The sequence below is a fragment of the Motacilla alba genome, chromosome 10 (assembly GCF_015832195.1).
Source record: "Motacilla alba alba isolate MOTALB_02 chromosome 10, Motacilla_alba_V1.0_pri, whole genome shotgun sequence".
NCBI lineage: Eukaryota > Metazoa > Chordata > Aves > Passeriformes > Motacillidae > Motacilla > Motacilla alba.
Window position 1 is genome coordinate 10,010,252 of NC_052025.1, and position 14,575 is coordinate 10,024,826.

At 40.0% G+C, this 14,575-nt stretch overlaps 1 protein-coding gene across 3 annotated transcripts in view; it reads left to right on the forward strand.

Moving 5' to 3' along the window:
- The window catches only part of SLC12A1 (solute carrier family 12 member 1), a 47,121-nt gene that overhangs the window by 13,532 nt on the left and 19,014 nt on the right, over positions 1 to 14,575 (forward strand). For all 3 annotated transcript variants that reach the window (XM_038146795.1, XM_038146794.1, XM_038146796.1), the window contains exons 7-16: positions 286 to 396; positions 1,358 to 1,469; positions 1,947 to 2,074; positions 4,754 to 4,838; positions 7,161 to 7,312; positions 8,878 to 8,985; positions 9,770 to 9,893; positions 10,802 to 10,903; positions 12,598 to 12,753; positions 14,437 to 14,536. In XM_038146795.1, coding sequence (XP_038002723.1) covers positions 286 to 396; positions 1,358 to 1,469; positions 1,947 to 2,074; positions 4,754 to 4,838; positions 7,161 to 7,312; positions 8,878 to 8,985; positions 9,770 to 9,893; positions 10,802 to 10,903; positions 12,598 to 12,753; positions 14,437 to 14,536 — 1,178 coding nt within the window. The remainder of the gene's footprint in view (positions 1 to 285; positions 397 to 1,357; positions 1,470 to 1,946; positions 2,075 to 4,753; positions 4,839 to 7,160; positions 7,313 to 8,877; positions 8,986 to 9,769; positions 9,894 to 10,801; positions 10,904 to 12,597; positions 12,754 to 14,436; positions 14,537 to 14,575) is intronic.

The following is a 14,575-nucleotide window of genomic DNA, read 5'->3' on the forward strand; positions in this document are numbered from 1 at the left end:
CTGGTCTGTCTAAATATGCCACAGAGTGCTTCTTCATTATTTCTACCTTTTGAATATATTTCATACATTTCTTGACAAGAATCTCAAAATCAGAATAGGAACAGACATCCCATTAGCCAAACAACCCCAACTGCAAAAAGCCAGCTGGAACATGACATACCAACACTTGGTCTCACAAAGCTCTGAAACTTTGACAGCTCACTGCTTTCTATTTCACCTTGTTACTTGATCCCACCAGCTGGGAAGAGAAAGACTGCTTCTCATAACATTTCTAACCACTTCCAGGAGAGTGATACACTGATGGTAGATGAGTCCAACGACATCAGAATCATAGGGACCATCACTGTGGTGTGTCTTCTCGGCATCTCTGTTGCTGGCATGGAATGGGAAGCAAAGGTAAACTTTTAAAAGAACATAAAAGCAAGCAGTATATTAACCTGCTGTGCAGCAGTGGTGTGTGAGGAATGCTATTCAACAGATGGAATTTTCAAAAGCACTCGGTTTCAGTTTATGCTTAATCTTTCTAAAAGCAATAGCAGTTTAATCATTACATTCAATGAAAGCAAAATTACTCTAAACTCTTCCTTGAACATACATTCAAAAGCAAAGAGGAACTTTGGGTTTTGCAAAAAACTTGGTTATATTCATTTTTATAGTTCATGGCACCATTTAGAGCCTTGGCTACGTGCCCCTTGTCCTCATTTTTGATGCAGCTTGATAGAATAAACAGTAGCAAAAGCAATATATGGTTTTATCACTGTACTCTCTCAAGCCCTACTCAGCAGAAGAGCTCTATTTGTTACTCATTCTTTAATCTCTAATGATTTCTGCTATTCCTTCACAAAAGGTGAAAAAGTTGCAAAAAGGTCAGAATGCAAATTCAAATGGAAACACTTTAGAGAGTGGAATACAGCTATTGAAATCAGGTTCAGAAATCAGGTTCAACAGTACCCTTGTTTTTGCCGTGACAGAGACTAGAACAACTTGTAAAAGAGACCAGAAAACAATTTGATATTATCAGCTTTGAAGTGACAACCCCCTGCAACTAAAAAAAAAATTATAACAAAATCAAAATGTCTTGTACTTGATACTAATGCATTAGCTGTTCCATTTTGCCTTTTCTTGTAAGGAACCGAACTTAAAATTAAATTATAACTCTATATTTCGTTACCCCCTTAGTAAAAAGCATCTGCTGTTGGCATTAGCTGATTTAGCTATTTTTGACTTCTGGTATTTTCAAAAACCATAGAAATTAATAACCTGTTATAGGGAACAGATACAGATAGCTTACTATATAGCCATCTCCACAGCAACAAAGTTAAAAACAACAGGAGAATCTCTTTGTTTCTATTAATAGGCTCAAGTTATTCTTCTAATTGTTCTCCTTGTTGCCATTGCAAATTTCTTTATTGGGACAGTCATTCCTACCAACACTGAAAAGAAGGCAAGAGGCTTTTTTAATTACCAAGGTAAGCAACCTTGCTATCTATCATAAAATTATGTTTGCGTTCTTTTGACTTAATAGTAAGCTAAGGATTCCACTGGAAAATGTCACAAGATCAGAATCTTCTGCCCAAGTTTAAGTGAGCTTGCAAAGAAAGGGAATGGATTCAGTCTCTAATTCTGTCTCTGTTGCTGCAGCTGACAGCACAGTAAGATGCATCTTGAGTCATTTATACATCAGTAGAGCACAGACAAATTTTAACACAGAACTAAGAGCAAGTGCTGCAGTGACACTTCTGTCACTTCAGAATGGATCTGTAGCTCTGAGATGCAGACAAGCACATCCTTCTGGGGAGCAAACTAAGGAAATCAAATTCACTTTGCTTGTGATGCGAGACAGATTCAAACCCAGTTGCCCAGATGTGAAAGACCAGCTTACTCACCTCCATTAAGTAACTTTGGAATCAAATCTGTTGTATATTTCATTCTCACTATATTTGCAGCATCAATATTTGCAGAAAACTTTGGACCAGACTTCAGAAGTGGAGAAGGATTTTTTTCGGTGTTTGCCATATTTTTCCCAGCTGCCACTGGCATTCTTGCAGGAGCCAATATCTCAGGAGATCTGAAAGTATGTATTTCATGAACTTCATAATACTAGCCATAGAAACAAAACCAATCACAAATCAACACTCTATTCAGTTTTAAATCATGTCTTAATTTGGAAAGCAAAGCTCTCTCTTTTAAGTACCTTCTTTATTATTTAAAAACATCAATTCACAAATTCTCTCGTGATGCATTATGGGTATTTACAGAAATTACTGTAGCTAGATTTGGGTTGCTATATAATTTAAAAATACATTTCAATAACCTGTAATAATGTATCATTAACGGTCCATCAGCAGCACATGCTGTAAGAGAAATTACATGTGTATCTCTTGGAGCTCATCTTTTGTAAACATCAGTCCAAACAGTATCCCAAAAAGCATACCTGGAAAGCTCACGTTTGTACTCACAAGAATCAGTGGAGATCAGCTTTTCGTATTCAGGGTCATAGCAAGGGCAGAGCAAACAGAGCATTTAAAGAAAGCAAATACATCCCAGTCCCAAGTCGGTATTGCTGCTCAAAGGAAAAGCTGCAAGCTTGTGACCAAAAACAGACTCTGAAGAGAAAGGTAAAGGAGGTCCAAGGGTGCCCACTTGTCTTGCTGTGGCCAATTTGTCAGTTCCCCATTCTCCTCTTGCAGTTTACCAGTTACAGGAGATGGAATTTCCAGTATCTAAACATACACATAAATTAGAGACAGGAATTTAGTTTTGAGTGCTCTCTAGTTTTCATGACAAAAACACTCAAAAGCCAACCAAAATAAATAAAGAAAAATAAAAGTCACCAACAAAACATGGCTCACAGCTTGATAACCCCAGCATGTCAAATGAAGTTATTTGGCCTTATCCTATAAATCCATTGCCTTGCAGACCTTAAAGGATTCAACCAAAGGTCTTCTATTTCTGTACTGGCACAGCAGTCACAAGTTCACCAGATCCTGCTACCCCTGAGAGCCAATTCTCTTTCCTTTCCTCAACCTGAACTGCATGCCTCAGCTCCTTTGTTTTCAGAGGACTGCTTTTCAAGCCAAGCACAGAGAAAATGCGTAGAACCTGAGCCACTGATAGCGTCAATGAGATTCCATTTTTAATTAAAAAACCAAAAACCATTGTACTTCTGCCCAGTGAGACTGCACCAGCCTCACGCAATCTCCATCCTTTTATCAAACAAAAATAATTATTTTGCCATATATGGTGCTCTGTCTGCACGGCAGACTCCCAAAGCAGCAGCACTTCTTTCATCAGATGTTTGAAACAGCCTGAGCAGACCTAGGGAAGCAGTTCTCCCATCGGATCTCGGCAGTCGTTTCAGTCTCACAATAAGTGGACTTCTGTAACCAAGTCCTCCAGGCAGCAGATTCCCCACTGAGCATGTTTAGATGCATTAGACAACTCTAATTAAATTACCCAGCCTCTCCAGAATCTAAAATACAATCCAAGGAGTGTTTAAAAAGTGTAGAAATTTACCAATCAAACTTTCTTTAGAATTTGTTGCAAACACCTTTGTCCGTGCTCCTGCAGCCACTACACACTCAAGTTGTGTCCTACTCCAGAGCCTACTTATAGGGACAGCTTCCTAGTGACTTCCTACTGACTTCAGTGGGGCTCAGCCCCACTGTGCTAACGGCATAGTAAATATGGGTTTAAATTTTAAAAACATAAAAGTTGCTAAGTTGTAAGAAGCTTTAACCTTAAGATGTAATGTTACAGAGTTTAAGATAACCACAAGATTCCACAACAACAATTACCTAAAACATGCACATCAGAACCCCATAAAGTTACCACTGCCTGAGTGCAAAGGCTCTTATGCAGCAGAAGTAACTCCATTATTATTTTCCAGCTTGATAAATCCTTACCTCGCTTAAAAATTATATGAATTACTAATCCAGTTATGCAATTCCTGTATGCTTCATGAATAAACTCCGAATTTTGGTTTTTATTTTTTTTACCCTGAAATAAGTATAGTTAAAAAGAGTCTGTGACTTCAAATGCATTCAACAAATCTTTGATTTAAAAACACCATGCTAAAACAACTTAAGGAGAAAATTCATTAAAAAATTCTTCCTAGCGTAAACAAACACACCCTAAATTGTAAGGTTATCTCGGCTTAAAAATCCCTTTAAAATGTACAGTGCAGATCTTTGGACTCTTAGTTGCAGTTGCCTTATCAAAGCTGATGCTGTTGTAAGCCAGTCTATAAACGTTATAACCCAGCCTCATTAAATTATCTGAATTAAGTCAATACAGTGAATGAAAGCAGCTGTTTTGAAGAACCCACTAACAATTACTGGTTGCAAAGCACAGGAGTACTGTATTCTGTACAGGGTGACTACATCTATCTTACCAATTAACCAAAAATGGTCCCCTCTTGTCATCCACAAAGGTCTGATGGTTCAGTAACTGTTCACCCACTACACCATTAAACACTAAGATAAAGCCAATGTAAAGAGTTTGGAGTTCAAGAAATGCAGACCTCAGGACACTTCTGTTGCTATAAATGTGAGCTCTGCTCCTGCAGAATTTCCTTCCTATGTGCAGGGTAAGAGTGCTGCACCACAGGAGCTCTGCTGTGCTGGGACCAGAAACCTTAGCTCAGGTCAGGGTGATAAAAATCTGCTCTCTGGGGTATCTTCATACCACAGTGTGGCAGAACTCCCAGCATGCAAATGCAATCAGTGTTTCTCATGTCACTGCTTTGTTTAAGGACCCACAAAGTGCCATACCCCAGGGAACAATGCTGGCCATTGTGATCACCACAATTGCTTACATTGCTGTTGCAATATGTGCAGGTAAGTACAGAACCTCTGCTTCACTTGTACAGTTAAGTTTGAAAGCTTGGCATGCAAATGAATTAGTAGCCTCACTGCTTTTTCATGCCATGGATTTCTTATTTAGAGAGACAGTAGTTTTGATTTTACTGTATGTCAAAACAATGGTTTTAAAAACGCAGCAATCAGTGGAAACAAAGGTCCCCATTTGGCAGCTGGACCTTTGGGTCACTTGTATGGTTATTTCTGCATAAGTGACAAAGACCACCAGCATAAAGTATTCGTGAGCATAATAAATATCAAAGGAACCTCTGATCAATCTGCTGATCTTTTGTTCCTGGTTCACACTGAAATTCCATGTGGCTTCTGCTTGTCTTCTTACTGAACACTCACGAGAATCACAGGAGCAGGGTAACACACACATTTTGTACATTATATGTCCAAGACAGAAATCAGTTGCCTGTCTTAAAGGAACTACAAAACTCTATGTTCTACAGTAGTGGAATGTGAGGTAACAAAATAGGCATGAGTGAAAAGGAGGCCTGTACTGAAAGCCATGAAGTCTGTTGGAGGATTATGCAGTTAAATTCTCATTTTAAGCATACAATAGATCTCTGGTCAAAAAAAAAAAACAACTCTGTTTGTATTTAATAGTATTGTAAGAAAGAGTTGTAAGCAACACTCTTTCTTATGAACAAATACCTTAACACCACAAGAAAGCTCTGCAGAGAACTCCCTCTTCTGGGAGATGACTTTCAAGTCTTCTTAAGTTCTGTGGTTCTTGGACTTCATGCATAAGGCAGAATACTTGACTCAAGCCTCAGCTCAGGTCATTGCATTATTTGGATCAAATTCCCCCCTGCAATTAAAATTCAAGTAGGCATTCTTCACTTCCTCTTATAAATTCATTTTATATGATAAATTGTTATTTATTTGAGAACATTGCTCTGCTCTAAAAAGCAGTAGCTCTATTTCAGCTTCAGAGCTGTGCATTTTTTAGTGTAATACTTCCTTTTTTATTTCTTTTTTCCATGTTTGCATGTTAGTTTCCTAAATAGCCAATGGGTATTTTGGGACTCTTAACGTTTTGGACAAATTTGAAGATACCATATAAACTTACATTTTGGGCACTAAAGATACTGAGATCAACACTCCAACTTCACATGTTTCTTCTTATTCCTTCTGGTGTCCTGGCAAATTTGGGAGGAAGCTTCTAAAGGGGTCCCTCCAGAAAGCAGATTTAAGTGGTCCCTCTTCCAACTGGTTCAGGAGAAGATTTCTTTGGAGAAAAGTGCAAAAAAAGCCCTGTTTATTTAACAAGCAAAGTATTCACAAGCATTAAAAAAAAGAATAATAGTAAACAATAAAATTTCATGGGGTGTAGCTCAGCTCACTCAGTCTGTTATCAGTCCCTCCTGCAGTGTCCCAGGCCCCGGTGGGCCACAGGTGTGAGCTCCCGGTGTTTTTCTGGATTTTCAGTCCAGAGCAGGTTTGAACAGTTCCAAGAAAAACAAAATCCACAGTCTAGGGAACTTCTCTGCCTCAGCTAGCTCAAAACTAACTAAAAGCAAAGGAGAGCTCTGTCCTGCTGTCCATGCTCCAGACAACACAGTCTGTGAGAAGGAATGCAGGGCAGCAAGTGCAGCTTCTAAAAACAAACGCTGCGCTTCTTCTCTCCCCCTTCACTCTCGGAGCCAGTCTTGAAGGTGCAGAACTTAATGTCCAGCATAAACAGAGCAGATGACTGGGGACACAAGCATCATAAAGTCAGCCTAGGACATAAGCAAAAAAAAAGACAACATAAATATCAATAGACACAAAAAGAATATAGGTAATTTCTCCTGTTTGACGTTTTTCCTCATCATATTGGTATCAGTAGGGCTATGATAATCTGAACAGCTGACGATCTGGTCTCTCAAGTAATTTGGTGCCCTTGCTTCATAGAAAAAAGGGTATGTTTGGACATAAAAGCCTCACTGACCTGTTTGCTCTGAATACTGGCAGTTTTAAAAGTGGTAACAGGAAGACAAAAGACTTCTGAGTTAGTCAATTTACTGCTGATCTCTGTCTGGGTCTCTAATCTTAGAAATATGCTAATCCTTATTAATTAAGTGCTTGATTATTTTAAAAATAATAGAAGCAAATATTTTCTTATAGACACCGTGAGAAACTCAGTCATAGTACATGAAAGTAAATCCCTGCCCAACATGAAATATTGCTCTTTGGGATGAATCTAAGGCAGCAATTGTACAAGAAGTGTGCAGTTTAGGAGTCAAAGTGTGGCAAGAACATTCTTTCAACATCACAAAGAAGCAAAATAACAATATACCATTTTTTCCACAGCCTCCTGTGTTGTAAGAGATGCCACTGGGAACGTCAATGATACAATTGTACCTGGAATGAGCTGCAATGGATCATCTGCCTGTGGCCTAGGCTATGATTTTTCCAGATGTGCAAGTCAGCCATGTGATTATGGGCTGATGAATAATTTTCAGGTTTTAGTGAGATAATGTGTATTAGCATATACACATATATTAGCATAATAAGCAATACACGAATACATAAGTACAAACATGCAAAAGTGTTATTTGCAGACAACTACAACAGGACAACCACTTTTATCTAAAAAAGTGAACTATAGGAATGATGAAAGACAAAAATCCCCTGCATTGCACGTTTACCTTCACACTGCCCATCACTAGCCTTCCTAACACTCTGGTAAGGCCTTTATCTCCTCTTTTAACAAGTACCAGGCAGTAGTGTATGTTGTAACATCTTCAAACTGAAATCCCAGCCTTAACAGAGACCTCAGGAACTCCTGTTAGATGAGGAATTCACCTCACTGCTCTTGACAGATGGATGTCATTTTACCTCAGGGGTGCTGTGGTCACAGTTAAAGGGTTGTGTCACAGTACAAAAACCAGAGTTCTGACTTCTTTAAAAAAAAGTATCCAAAAATAGAGCAAAAAATCAAGTGAGAAGTAATGGAGTCCTTCTCCTAGGCCAGATACTGTCTGCCATTTTTATTCTTCAAAATAAAGCTTAGGCTAAGCATCAAAGTAAAGCAGTTCTGCAGCCTGACAAGCACAGGTCCCAGATCTCTGTTCAGCCCCAGTGCTTCATGGCCAGCGAGAGGAATTCACCACCCACCTGCACATGCTTTTCAACGAGTCATTTGTAGCTTTTAAAGTCACTCGCTTTTTTCCCAGCTGGCTCTGCTAAATGACAGGGCTGGGAAACCACCTTGAAAGGGATATGCTGTCCCTTTCATAGACTTTCCCTTCCTTCCTTGATCATTTACCACCCTTACTCCCACCTCAGTTCAGATGCCCACACTCAGGGCACCCCTTAAAATCAGTGCCCTCCCTACAGACAAACTTTCACTTCTTGCATTCACCCCTGCCAGACTAGAGTCACAAAATGGTAGGACTGCATCTGACAAATCTTCGGTGTTTCTTTCCTGAAGTACTGCCCACACACCACCAATCACATCCATCCATCTTTTAGTTTCCTTGTCTGCTGCTTCTCAACAGCCCTTTCAGTGCAGCAGTCACCAAGGCCAGCCCAGCGCTCCTGGGAGGGCTGACAGTGACCATCGTTACTGCCTGCAGCACTGCAGTTACATCAGCACCACCAGGCGTTTTCTCTCACTTTTAACCATATTGAATAAACAAGGGGGAAAAAAACCCCAAACAAAATAAAGTACCTCCAACCACATTTCTTACATTGGTGCTTTTCCCTGCCATTTCCATTTTCTTGTCTGCTACAAGCTGACTATTTACTCATCAAGTAGAGGCTGTTACTTACAGCAGTCAGTTAGTAAAGGCAGTGAGGAAATCTCAGAGTACTCATCTGCCCCAGCAGACAGCTGCATATTTGAATAAGAACTTGGCTTTGCCTCCATTGCTTTTTACTAAACCAGAAATAATAGTACAGTTTGTAGCAGATTAAATTTAGAACCATGAAAAGCAGACACACAGAGAGCACTTGAATAGGTTTGTCATTAAAAAGTGCATCCAAATGCAAGCCTATTCTTATCATCTTCATTTTTTTCCTAAAGGTGATGAGCATGGTGTCTGGCTTTGGTCCACTCATCACAGCTGGCATCTTCTCAGCTACTCTGTCATCAGCTCTAGCATCTCTTGTCAGCGCACCCAAAGTTTTCCAGGTAAAATTAAACCATCTATTTCCTTATACTTGGTTTTACTTCAGAGACAAAGCTGAACTCTGTGTGCCAAATGTAATGGATATTTAAGCAACACTTAAATGTGCTTAAATGACACATGTGGCAGGAAGAGGCAGGGAAAACAATATGTAGAATGCTTTTCAGCAGAAAAAAAGACAGGTCTTATCATCATATAAGGGAGAGATAATGTTCCTTTGGTCAGAGCTCAGCTTTGCTGCAGGAGCAGGGGATTCTCATGTGCCTGTCATAAATAGCTTCAAGGGTACTTTCAGGACCATTTCTGTCTTCTTACAAAAAGCTACCCTGTAAGCACAGGAGCAGCAGGAGCCCTTAGGTCCATAAGATTCAGGTGCTGTCAGGTGGGCTCTTTACAGGCTGTCCAGAAGCTGTCTGGGCTACAGCAATGTGGACACACTGGGAGCAGAGGGCATGGGAGAAATAAACTGTACAAATTACATCAAGCCACTGATTTATGGTTCAACTTCTCCCAGTTTAGACTCTATTTAGCTATTTAATTACCTTTTTCTTTTAAAGCACTGAATAAGCATTAAATGCCTGTGATTCCATTTCCCATGATACAATATCATAGTAGCACATTGTCTTATCACCTTGTTTAAATGTTCACATGCCACAGCAGTTGCTGTAGTTGAAGCACTGAGATTTAACTTTTGTTAAGCAAAAGCCTAGAAAACTGCCACTCACAAACAGTGACTTCTGGTGCAAGAAAGTGCTGCTTAATAGAGTTATGTGCTGATTTTCTTACCAGGCTCTTTGCAAGGACAATGTCTACAAAGGGCTAGAATTCTTTGCCAAAGGATATGGAAAAAACAACGAGCCGATCAGGGGATATGTCCTCACTTTTGTGATTGCCATGGCCTTCATTTTGATTGGTTTGTATAATGTTACACAGCTGCTATGGTGTCATTTTCTGAAATTACACAAACTCATACTATAATACAATTAGTAGCTACGGTTTGGAGAATTTCCAGTCGGGTAAGCTCTGACATAAGCGTACTCCAAGTCCTGGTAGCAGTTCCACTATTCCTAATGAAGGCAAAAAGAGAGCAGCAGGGATTCCAGTGACTTAGCACCACCACCACAGCCCCATTCTCCAAGATGTGGAGTAGCTGCAATTGCTGTTCACTCTGCTGGAAGTGGGCAGTGCTTAGAACTCTCAGATATGGCAAAGTCACAATCCTTGAAAATGGTTTCCCAGTTTATATTGCACATAGCTCTGAGGTAATTCTGAGACACTTGGGAAGCCTATTCTGCCCAAGCCTTTCCCACAGTCAGCTCCAAAGCAAATCCCAGTTTACCAGGACTGATGAAAGAAAATCCCAGCTACCACATATAGGGGTGCAGGGATTGCTAGCAGTTTTCCCAAGATTTGAAATTCTAACTGTCTTACACTAAGTAAATAGGATGTCTAGTAGAGAATTCAGATTCCCACTGAGTTGTAACTACAAGTATTTTTTTAAATGAACCCATCCTGTCAATTACGTATTTAAAATTCTGAACTTTACACCAGATCTACATCATTAAGAGATAGTATGCTGAATCACAGTATCAAGTATAACACTGCATAGCACATAACGTTATTAAAATCAGGATTAGCAGACATAATTCATATGAATGAAGGCAGATCAAGGCAGCCTTAAACCAGTAAGACACAAAAATACCCAAGCTCTCCCTGGATGATAAATGCAGACAATGTTCAGATTTAATGCATCATTAGGAAACAGCTAGCCAAAGTCCAGGAAACTGGTGCCTTTGTCTGACTTGTATATGTGTCTTGCAGCTGAACTGAATACCATTGCTCCCATCATCTCCAATTTCTTCCTGGCTTCATACGCTTTGATTAATTTCTCCTGCTTTCATGCCTCATATGCAAAATCTCCAGGTGAGTCTGCATTCAGCAGTGATTTAAATATGGGCTTTACAGTCTGATCTCTGGAAGGTTTAGACTGTATGTCAGAGAAAACTGCAGTATGTGTAAAGTATCTAAGTTATGTGATCTCATGTCTTATTGAAAATATTTTATTTATCTCCAAAATACAAAAATAATGGCTCTAAGTCCTTACAACACTTACAGTTGTACAGGATGAGAAAGGCTTTGATGCACCCCACTGGAGAAAAAAATTCTCCTCAGGGTGATATTTTTTTTCCCCTCACTATTAAAAAATGTGTGGGTAAAATGCCAACTCTGGCCAATAAAGCAAGCAAGGTACAGGGGGGAGTCATCACTTCCTTCTCCAAACCTACAGTGAAATGAGCAGGAAGATTCCTCAGCACAGTAACAGTGCTACAAGTGATGCTGCCTGGAGGGGAACACGCAGAGCAAGAGCAGGTCCATCAAACAGCAGCAGCACAGCTCTGCAGCGCCTAGAAGCAGAATTGCAAAGCACAATTGTGAAGCACAACGAGGTCCTGTTCAGGGGTAACTTGAGATCCTCCCTCTACATTTGCAGCAAAAGAACATTCTGGCTGTCAGACTTGTGCATTGTCACAGCAGAATGATTCTCACCATCTCATGAATGAAGGGGTGACACCTTCAGGAATAAAGTCAATCAGCTGAGCAACACTGGTTTGGCACACAGGAAAGACAATTTCCTGCTTTGTGAATTTGTTATTCAACTCAAGGAGCAAGGAATACATTTTTTACTTCCAGTGTGAAGAAAGTGCAGTAGCGACATAAATGCCTGCATCAACTTCCTTCCTATAGATCTGCACAGTGCCATTTGTTTAGAGGGCAGAGAAGATGAGCACTTCTGCTAATTACCTGCACAGCTGAACAAACGCAGATCTGCTCCATGCGGCCTTGGCGCTGAGTGACAATTACCTCTACAGATTTCATCTGCCTACATCTGACTCTACTCTGCCACTACTTAACATTTCAGACAGAACTGCAGCCATTCTTCTTTTCTCATTTCCTCCAGTTAATTTCTGCCAATTCACAATGATAGATTAGAATAATTGCAAGGCTGCAGGACAGAAAATTTCTTCCCAGCAGGTCCTTCCCATTCCCTCATTATAAAGATGATCCAAGACAGGGTTGCTCAGCCTCTTGTATCTTCTGTTTTTCCCTCTCCAAAGTCTGCTCTGTAGAACACCTGGCAGAGACCTGCAAACCATGAAGGTTTAGTGCTTGCCTCATCATTTTAATTGGTAGCAGGGGATGGAATCAGTACTGCAGCTGAAAAGCAGCAGGACTGATATCTTTTTAAAGTCAATTGCAGATGATTTTATTTTTCTGCCACAAGGCCAGGCAATTTCCAAGTTTAAGACAGGTGCATTTACAGTACTGGGATAAACACTCCTCTCAGCAAGTGTTTAGCTACCAATAATAAGTTCCGTGTATATGCATCAAAAGTACATAATCATCAATTACCTGGAGTAACAGGTAATCTCCTTCTGATGTTCTGAAATACTCTGATCCAATAAACTTCCATTTTGCAAAAATACATATAAACAGAATAGCTACTTCTGACAGAGCCTGAAACAAACTGTTCATGGGATTTTATCTACAAAAATCATAGACCACCATTTTATTAGTATATTTTATGCTCTTCCAATTTCCTCACTTCTCTTTAACAGGATGGAGACCTGCATTCAGATATTATAACATGTGGGTGTCACTGTTTGGAGCCCTGCTGTGCTGTGGGGTGATGTTTGTCATCAACTGGTGGGCAGCTCTCATCACTTATGCCATTGAGCTCTTCCTATATATTTATGTAACATATAAGAAGCCAGGTAAGGCAAAACCCCACTATTATTACATGTATATGTTGTGCTGCTAGACTGGATTTTAAAGGAATTAATTCTGCTGACAGAATTAGAAATTATTTTTCTGTGCTATCTTTATTTAGAGGGAAGTCTGAAGCATCCTGTTAAACTCCATATAATACAGATTAAGTTGATAGTCTGGTGACTGCCTGTTTAACAAGCAGCTCAAGGGTGGTTCAGGGTTTTCTGTAAACATTCCAGCAGACTGGTTTATTCCCACCACATCTTTATGCCATTTGGGCTTTTACTTGAGTAGCACTCAATTTTTTTTCCACCCACGCACAAAACCTTACCTGAATTTTGCAGTGCTCTTAAGCTGACTCATGCAGGGTCCTCACTGAAAATGTAAACCTGCTGCACATTATGCAACAAAAATGCAAGCTGAATTACTTATGAACTGATCATCCTCCAGCACCTCCCTACAATGCCCCCATAAATCAAGACAGATGGGCCCACTTTACTGCTGGAAAAATCCACTTAGTAGCTCAGCAAATCACAGGAGCTGTCCTCAAAAACCTGTGTGTTGTACAAGCCAGACAGTCTGGCTATTCATATCCAGGACAAAACTAACCCAGGTCCAGATTTAGGTGCTAAACACCTGAATTGCTTCTGCAGCAGAAAACATGAAACAAAACCAACAAATAAAAGAGGCAGGGTTCCCAGCAACAGATGTACTTTTATTGGAGTTATCTTGGGACAGCAACACCTGGTCTGAGACTGTGTTCTTGTTTCTGTTGCTGTTGTCTGTCCTCCCTAGCTGTGCCCTCTCACACCCACTGGGATGGTCTGTGCTTCTCTCCCAGTAAATGTATCAGCTGCAGGAAAGCACACCCATCTCCAGTCAGTTGTCAGAAACATTTCAAGGTTTCTATCCTTTTCTTGGATATTACCAGGGTCCCTAATGCAAAGTAGCACCTTAAAGCTTGGTTAAATTCCCTGAAGCTGCTGTACAAAAGCCCTCTGTGTCCTGCTAAGAGAGCGACTTTTGTTCAGCAGTAATTTACCAGCAAGTGGAGGGTTCAAAAAAAAACTAACATTCCTGAGAAAAGGTGACTACACAAACCTCCCCTTAGTTGCACTTAATATTGGCTTTGTATCTTGGCATAACAGGACTTGATCTGCATTCACGTGGATCTCAAAGCATAGAAAGACATTTCTTATATGTCTGCACTGACCAAACAGCCACACAATAATGAGGAAAGATGTAGATGCCAAAATAGGGTTCGGAGACCAATTTTTGGCCTATACAATAAAACAGAGCAAACTGGTACCAGCAATATTCCTTCCTCCTGGTTTAATTTGCACCTCCTGAAATTCCACATCACATGCATGACTCAGGGCTGTCCATTTTTTAATGGAAGAAGGCCACAAAGTTAATGTAACAAATAAGAAAACAGTTTTTAAGCAGGGGAAGAACATTCCCTACAATATTTAAATAAAGAATGAAACTATTTACTTGCATGGGGTTTTCTGCAACACACAAGCAAAACCAATTCCTCCTACTATGAAGCACAAAGAACAGACCTGTATCTATGAAGTACAAGAGAATATACTCTGCTCTTGATAGAGAACAACATTGCTCATTTTTGCAACAGAACGTAAGGAGAAGCCTGTGGTTTAACATGCATTATTTATCTTTATCATATGCAGAAGTAAACTGGGGCTCCTCTACCCAGGCTCTGTACTTTGTTAATGCCTTAGACAGCGCTCTGGCGTTAACGACAGTGGAAGACCATGTTAAAAACTTCAGGTAAGATTTCTAGTGAACAGTAGAATAGCGTGTCCTGAA